The sequence below is a fragment of the Octopus bimaculoides genome, chromosome 27 (assembly GCF_001194135.2).
Source record: "Octopus bimaculoides isolate UCB-OBI-ISO-001 chromosome 27, ASM119413v2, whole genome shotgun sequence".
Taxonomy (NCBI): domain Eukaryota; kingdom Metazoa; phylum Mollusca; class Cephalopoda; order Octopoda; family Octopodidae; genus Octopus; species Octopus bimaculoides.
This window is the reverse complement of record NC_069007.1, coordinates 4,029,593-4,038,381: the sequence shown is the minus strand read 5'-3', so window position 1 is coordinate 4,038,381 and position 8,789 is coordinate 4,029,593. Positions and strand designations below refer to the sequence as shown.

At 39.0% G+C, this 8,789-nt stretch overlaps 1 protein-coding gene across 1 annotated transcript in view; it reads right to left on the bottom strand.

Moving 5' to 3' along the window:
* Positions 1 to 8,789, bottom strand: part of LOC106879172 (little elongation complex subunit 2) — a 24,985-nt gene that overhangs the window by 10,698 nt on the left and 5,498 nt on the right. Inside the window, exons 6-11 of the mRNA XM_014928615.2 lie at positions 7,701 to 7,835; positions 6,698 to 6,857; positions 4,803 to 5,476; positions 3,188 to 3,968; positions 1,907 to 2,058; positions 771 to 903 (exon numbers count right to left, since the gene is read on the bottom strand). Of these exons, the coding sequence (XP_014784101.1) occupies positions 771 to 903; positions 1,907 to 2,058; positions 3,188 to 3,968; positions 4,803 to 5,476; positions 6,698 to 6,857; positions 7,701 to 7,835 (2,035 nt within the window). The remainder of the gene's footprint in view (positions 1 to 770; positions 904 to 1,906; positions 2,059 to 3,187; positions 3,969 to 4,802; positions 5,477 to 6,697; positions 6,858 to 7,700; positions 7,836 to 8,789) is intronic.

Here is an 8,789-nt window from a genome sequence, read left to right as displayed (position 1 = left end):
ATAGATGATGATGATGATGATGATGATGAGTGAATCTCAAAAAAGAAGAACAAACAAGAAAAAACAACACAAGGACATGGTACGAGTACTGTATTGTCAGACGCTTAGGAAAGGAAAGAAAGAGGATTTTATGTTTCGAGCAAAGCTCTTCTTCAGAAATAGAGGAACGTTCAAAAGAAGGGAAGACGGAGGAAGAAAATCGCCAACAATACACACGTGGTTATATATATATATATATATATATATATTGGAAGGTTTGGAGGTGATGTACAGGAATTATATATTAGGAAAAATAATAATCAGATGTCTGGATGGTTGTATATTTACAGATTTTTATTCATATGTCACATGTTTTATAAATTATGAATTTTATAAATTTATAAAACATGTGACATATGAATAAAAATCTGTAAATATACAACCATTCAAGACACCTGAGTACCTGATTATTATTTTTTCTAATATATATATATATATATATACACACACACACATATATAGGTGTGGCTGTGTTTCAATGTGGCCAGTACCACTTCCCATCTGCAAAGGATTAAAGATAAAGGATGTACATTTCTGCTCCGCCAGGAGCTAACTGCCAGCTCTTTCTCCTATGTATAATACGAATGAAAGATGGGTGGATGATGATGAAGACACAAGCCAAGCTCACGGACAAACAAGACATGGAAAGATGAGGGATGAGGAAAGAGGCCCTTAAAGATAACAAGCAATGATGGGGGGAGGGGTTGGAATGACAAGGGACGAGAACAAACCTTTCAAAACTGGAATTTCTTTTCTAATAAGAGAAGAAATCCACATTTTGCTCAGTTCGTCTTGGGTTGTCTCTTCATAACCACACTTGCTTTGATATTCCAACTTCGGTAAAAGATGAAGAAAAGTCTTCTTCTGAAAAACAAAAACAAAAAGGAGAAAACAAATATCATCCAAGTAAATACTTGTGTTTGTTGTTCGTTAGCCCAAGTCGAGCTTAATTAAATAGACCTATGATTAGAGTGTACCATCCATGACCATCCCATTCCACTTTCAGAGAAAAACCAAAGAGTAAAAATATAGTATAGAGTGCACATCAGAATTATTAAGATAAAACTTATATATATTATATATATGACAAAATTCTTTCAGTTTCCATCAACCAAATCCACTGACAAGACTTTGGTCAACCCAGGGCAATAATAGAAGACATTTGCCCAAGGTGCCACACAGTGGGACTAAACCCAAAACCACATGGTGCTTCTCAACCATACAGCCACACTGAAATCATCATCATCATCATCATCGTTTAACGTCCGCTTTCCATGCTAGCATGGGTTGGACGATTTGACTGAGGACTGGTGAAACCGGATGGCAACACCAGGCTCCAATCTAATTTGGCAGAGTTTCTACAGCTGGATGCCCTTCCTAACGCCAACCACTCAGAGAGTGTAGTGGGTGCTTTTACGTGTCACCTGCACGAAGGCCAATCAGGCGATACTGACAACGGCCATGCTCGAAATGGTGTCTTTTATGTGCCACCCGCACAAGAGCCAGTCCAGGGGCACTGGCAACGATCTCACGCACAGCACATTTCCAAAGGTCTCGGTCAGTAGTCATCGCCTCGGTGAGGCCCAATGTTCGAAGGTCTTGCCTCACCACCTCAGCCCAGGTTTTCCTGGGCCTACCTCTTCCACAGGTTCCCTCAACTGTTAGGGTGTGGCACTTTTTCACGCAGCTATCCTCATCCATTCTCACCACATGTCCATACCAGCGCAATCGTCTCTCTTGCACACCACAACTGATGCTTCTAATGTTCAGCTTTTCTCTCAGGATACTTACACTCTGATGGGTATGCACACTGACATTAGTGTAAGTATCACACTGAAATGAATATATAATTAAATAAACCACATACCTGTTTGTTTTTGCTTTTCACTGCGTGATACCTGGAGCGAACCAAGATTCTAAGTTCACCAAAATTCCAAACAGTATAGGAAATATTGTCATTTCTTATAGGATGGGAGAACTGTGAAGGTTCATCAGGTACACTCGTTAACATGGATTTAACTAATGAGAAAAAAAGCAATTTAATGTTTTACCTGTTACAAATTAACAATACCGGCTGGAATAAAATAAAACAAAATGAAACAATTGCTTGTATTTCCCACAAATATTCCAGGTGTAGTCTACAGCAGGGGTTTTCAAACTGTGGTCCGCGGACCACAGGGGGTCTGCGGACAGCAAATACTTTTTATGGGCAATTTGATTTTATATATGTTTTTTAATCGAAATCTTTTAATTGACAATAAACTTATTTGTTAAATACTGTTAAATAAATAAATGTAAAAATATATGTTATTTTAAGCAAATATTTATGTATAAATTTCATGAGCGTTTATAAGGTAAAGCCTGAAATATAAAGGGGTCCGCAAGTCAAAAAGTTTGAAAACCCCTGGTCTACAGAATGTCAAGGACACAGCCTCTGTGTGGTCACACGATTTACTAAAAATAACAGCCAAATTCCTATCTAGCATCTAAGGAAAATACAAAAAGTAATGGACACGTTTAAACATAGATCTAAAGATAATGTCTGAAAAACATTAAATTGTGTTGGTCATATTTGGAACATCTTTGATCACACATTTGCTTACTCAAGGTTGACCCAGAATTAAACACCAGGAAGGAAGGACAGATGAGATAATGTCATCCTAGGTATGTCATATGAACCATAGAGCCATAAAAGGATGGCTAGTCCTAAATCAACCCTAATCTGCCACACTTATAACCAAAGGGATTCCAGCAACGACCATCCCATCTAATTTTTTCTTAGATATAATGTCTCTAAATACTTAGTTAGCTAATGTGTCCTTCTCTTTTCTAAGACAGTAGAGTGTAAATTAAGGGAGATTTGGCAGCTATTTCTAGCAGGCCATGTAGTCATATAAAAGTTCACCCTTTATTTCATGTTAAAGTTGTTGGGTGACCAAATACCTGGGTGGCTATTTGCTGACCATACTTAGTCTTATCAACCATGAAAATGAATGAAACATCCAGGAGCTTAACTATAACAATCTCAAAAAAAAAGGGCAGTATGTTCCAGAAATAAAAGACTTATTTAAAGAAATGGAAGTGCCTTACTACTGTTCTTCCCCACTAGCTAGAAGTGGTAAGAATGTAAAAGAATGCAAGGACTCACCAGGAGAAGAATTCTGTTTGGGAACATCTTGGAAGACAAACACATTGCCATCAGATTCTGTGGGAATAATTTTCATTTCTTTCTCCAGAAATGGCAAACTATGAAGATAAGATCTTTCACTGCTGTCAGGTGATGATGGCGTGTCTTTCACAGGTGGTTCTGTGAGGTCTTGGAATGGTGTCTCACTTATGTCTTGCAGTGGTGTCTCCATACTGTCTTGTAGTGATGTCTGTACAAGGTCATGTGGTGGTGCATCCACAGAATCTTGCAGAGGTGTCTCTGCAGCATCTTGGAGCAGTGTTTCAGCTGTGTCTTGGAACGGTGTTTCCATACTATCTTGCAAAGAAGCTTCTTCACTGTCTTGTAGAAGTGCCTTTGTCATGTCTTGAAGTGGTATCGCCACACTGTCTTGTAGTGATATCTTCCCAGTGTCTTCCAACAGAGTCTCTACAGAATCTTGTAGTGGTGCCTCATTAGTGTCTTGTAGTGTCTCCACACTATCTTGGAGTGGTACTTCTACAGACTCTTGCAGCACTATCTCCACAGTGTCTTTCTGCGCTGCACCCACACTATCTTGAAGTGATGTTTCCACAATGTTTTGCAGTGATGTCTCCACACTGTCTTGAAGTGGTGTATCTAGAGCGTCTTGGAGTGGTATCTCTGCAATGTCTTCTTGCACTGGTAATGTCGATAATGATGGTGGTGGTGGTATGACTGTAACTGCTGACGTCTGTGTTGCACTCACAGTTTTTCTTACCGAAATACAGGAATCTGAAATAATCTGTTGATCACAGATTGAAAAATGAAATATTTGTAATTTGTGGTAAAGATACAACTTGAATTCTGAACTAACAGTTATTTCTGGTAACTTTTAAATGTTTTGGCTTCTAAAACACAAAGCATCATCATTTAACATCCATTTTTCATGCTGGCATGAACTTTGGTTTGACAAGATTCTGCAAGCTGCACTCCAGTGTTATCTTTGGCCTGGTTTCTACAACTGGATGCCCTTCCTAATGCCAACCACTTTACAGTGTGTAATGGGTGCTTTTATGTGGCACCAGCACTAGTGAGGTGGCCAAGTACCTTGAAAGACAGAGACAGAATAAAAGGGAAACAGTTCCCACCGCTGGCTGATGGGGAATATTCAAGGGGGAGGAGGTGGCTTTATGCCATGGCTTAGCAGGATAGAGGGACAACCATAGGTAACTTACTACAGAAGGGATACATGGCTACCACACATTATATAGGGGTGGGAGAGCAAAGTAATCGGGAGGGGGGGTAAAGATTAATGTATAAAGTTTCATGTTGAGAGGAAAAAGAAATTTTATGGTTTCCATCCAAACTTAATTCTTATATATTAACAAACTTAGTATATTAAAAGAAAACTAAGGCAGCACACCAGATAAAATGCTTAACAGTGTTTTGCTTGTCTTTACATTCTGGGTTCAAATTCCACCGATGTTGACTTTGCCTTTCTTCCATTCAAGGTCGATAAAATAAGTACCAGTTGAGCACTGGGGTTGATGTAATCAACTTACACCCTCCCTCGAAATTGCTGGCCATGTGCCAAAATTTGAAAACAATGTATCAAAGAAAACTGTTCAAGTGTTACCTTAGATACAGCATCAGCCATCTCCCCACATTTGGTCTTGTCAATACTTTTATCCAAATCTGTGTTGTCGTCGGTAATTATGATCAAGTGAGAAGAATGATCACTGTCTTCAGACGCTGATGTAGATTCTTCTGGAAAGTAATGACAGGCTGGCACCAGTGGGTGTCTCCTGTCGGTAGAAGTGGAAGTAAAACTGCAACAATCTTTGCTAGGAGAAACCAAATGATCTGTAAGGGGTTCAGATATTTCTAAATGAACTGCTTTCTCTGAGGAAATTGCAGATGAACTTCCACTGATTTCGTTTGTGGTTTTTAAATCTTTATTAAGAGGTAAAGTCTTCGTAGGAGACAGATTCTGGGCAGTTTCAGTAGTTTTGTCGTTAGAGGATTGAGCCAAAGTACTTTGTGTTTGTGGTTCTTTGCGTTTGTCTTTCTCGTAGGTTTTCTTTACAGATTGGCCAATGCCAAACGTTTCCAATTCTGTTACATCAACATCAACATCGCTGTTATCTCCGTTGCAAGAATTAAAAGAAAAACATGTCATATGATGTGGATATAGAATTTTACTTGCAAGTGAGATCTTGTGAAACCTCGAGTTTATTTCACGAGTGTTTAATGAGTGATAAAAGGGTTTATTCAAGTAGACAACTTTGTGCTGGAATTCCCCCTCGGGTCCTAAAAAGGAAAATTAAATTATTAAAAGGGCAATAATGATAAGAACATTATAATGATTCATCTTTAACCCTTTAGCATTTAAACCGGCCATATCCGGCCAAAAGTATTCTGCTTGTTTTATGTTCAAACTGGCCAGATTTGGTCTCTCACACCAACCCTACAATATCGTTCTAAAAATTAACAGCTACCTCATCAAAATCTCATAGCTACAAGATAATGCATGATTAGTTCAAAACGATGTGGATGAAAAAGCATTAATTTTGGCAGAATAATGCAAACACTAAAGGGTTAAAGACGAAGTTAATTCAAAGGCAGCAATTATAATCATCAATAAAATTATTCAAGCTTGCTCAACTTGCTAAAAATAGAAGCCAAATCTCCTTTACATTGCACCTAAACATAAAAGACACATTGAATAATGTAGCCCAAGGTAAACTATGCCTGAAAAACCAGGTTACAGGACAGTCATGGTTGGGAAGTCTTTAGCTGTAGACTTTTCCTGATTGGAGCAACCTGTGGGATGGCCATGGCTGGAATGCTTTTGTTTTCAAACAGTGTATCTAAGAATAGATTAACCAATATATTTTTTTCTCTTTTTAAGATGACAGCATGTGAATTGAAGGAAATTGGCTGCTATTTCTAACAAGTCGAGCAACCTCATAGAAGTTTGCTTGTACTAGTGATAAAGATACCAATTATCTTCATCATCATCATTTAACATTTTGTCCATCTTCATGTTCTGACTTCAAATTTTACCAAAGTCCACTTTCATCCTTTCGCGGTCAATAAAATAAGTACCAGTTGAACACTGGGGGTCGATGCAATCAACTTGCCCCCCACCCACCCATCCACTAAAAATTGCTGGCCTTGTGCCAAAATTGGAAACCAATATATCTCCAAGACCAGACACATTTTCGGAGAAGACTGGACACTGCTTGTAAGACGGTGGCACTCATTTACAAATATCACACAATGTCTAGACACCAACTCACACACACACATATATGATTAGTTTCTTTCAGTTTCCGTCTACCAAATTTCCTCACAAGGCTTTGGTTGGACCAAGGCTATAGTAGAAGACACTTGCTCAAAGTGCCAGACTGTGGTACTGAACCCAGAACCATGTGGTTGGGAAGAAAACTTCTTACCATACAGCTATGCCTGCACCACAGTGATGACAATAAGGAAGACATTGGTATTCTGAAAATCTGAAAGTCTTACCTGGCAGGTTGTAATTCTTTATGATGACAGAAATGTCCCAATTGTTCTTGAAACCAGGGGAATGGTTTCTCACAAGACAATTCAAAACACTTGATGAAACGACAATATCACATTGGTATTTCTTGGCTAATTCTTCAGCATTTTGGTCCTCACTGCAAACCTACAGATTAACAAAAGCTTGTAAGATGTTTTCAGCAATTTATCCTTTATCCTCTCCAACACAAGTCAAATCATTCTGTCTCACCTTAACCCCTCGACCCGGCACCCAACATCTAGTCTAAACAGGCCTACTAAAAGGGGATGAACATTACTCTGACAAGTCCAGGGCAAGGTTGTGTATGGAAGACCCGCAGTCACCCATCTGCACCAGCCTCCCCTCTCTACACCACTGGTGTTATCCAAAGGAAAAGTAAAGGCCGATACAGCTTGACACCAGTGACGTGGCAACTCATTTCTACAACTGAGTGAACTGAAGCAACGTGAAATAAAGTTTCTTGCTCAAGAACACAACACACAGCCCGGACTGAGAATCAAACCTATTACCAACACTCAAACCTTATTTTGCTTGTGGCCCTCCTGAGAGCTGTCTTATCATCTGTGGACCCCACATATAGACATGTAAATTTTTGAAATAAAATATTTGTTAGTAGGTTAGTGAAAATTAACAATGAAATGATTTCGTTATATTCATAACATAAATTCCGAATACAAATCTAGAAAATTTCAATAAATACTGGTAGCTCTCCTAGGAAACAAAATATATATATATGGACCCACAAATTACAATTTTTTACTCGTAGACCCCCTTAAAGCTTCTGGGGATCCACGTGGACCCCGTTTGGGAACCCCTGCTCTAACCACTGAGCAATGTACCTTCGCTACCTTAACATAGCAATTATTACAATCATAGGAGAAGACAGGAGACAAAACAAGACAAAAGATAATTAAGAAGACAGAAAACAAAGAATGAAGACAAGACAGACAAAGAATGTGGTATTCTCACCTGGTGGCACCAACTGGAATCATGTTTACCTGGTGTCTTCTGGTGGATTGGATAACGTGATGTCAGATGTTTATAATCTAAAACTGTTTTAGGTTTATTCTTTTTGTTTGTCAGCAAACAGGCTGGAACATTTCCCTGAAGTAAAAGACAGATTCATAAAGAATCATACAGCATCAGTTGCTATGGTGAATGATAGCTCACACTTGTCATACAAAGACTGCCTTTAGTCACATTTAAAACCACCTGTCTGAGACCCATCCATCATCAAATGTTGGCCATTTACCTTTCTTTACCCACATTAATTAAAATTTCACCTCTGATTACCTGCAATTAGACCAAATTTAAATTTGAAGACACAATCACAGTCTGTACTGCATCTTCAAATCATTAACTTAACATTGTACTAACGAAGGCCGCAAGCTGGCAGAATTGTTAGCACAGTGGGCAAAATGCTTAGCGACATTTCACCTACCTTTACATTCTGGGTTCAAATGTTGCCAGGGTTGACTTTGCCTTTCATCCTTTCAGGGTCAATAAAATAAGGACCAGTCAAGCACTGATGGCCAATGTAATTGGCTTGCCCCCCCCCACCTCACACCCCCGAATTTGCTGGTTTTGTGCCAAAATTGGAAACCAATATAGTTTGTACTAACTAATCATTAATCCACACATATGCTCACTAAACGTAGATACAGTTTACACCACTTATACTAACATATATCAAGAGATATTTAAGGAAAAATGTAAAGACTGAGAAGGTGAATGACAAGGACCTTTTTGTGTGCACAGTCTGTGACAGACCATGTCTGTCCTTGGCTGGCCTCAAATCTCACCTGCGAACCCATGGAAAACAAACCTCATCCAGCTATTCTGATTATATGTCTGTGCACACGTTTGAATGTGGTGTGTGCCAGAGGGTTTGCAAATCCAATGGGGGTCTTAAAAGACATGTTAGGATCCACAATGAGCAGAACTTACTTGCAGGTATTCGTAGTGCAAATCAGAGGTGCAATCTGTGTGGGTGTTTTTTCAAAACACTGTCTGGTTTAAAAAGCCACATCAGACGCCATGAAAGGGCTAAGGTGTAGG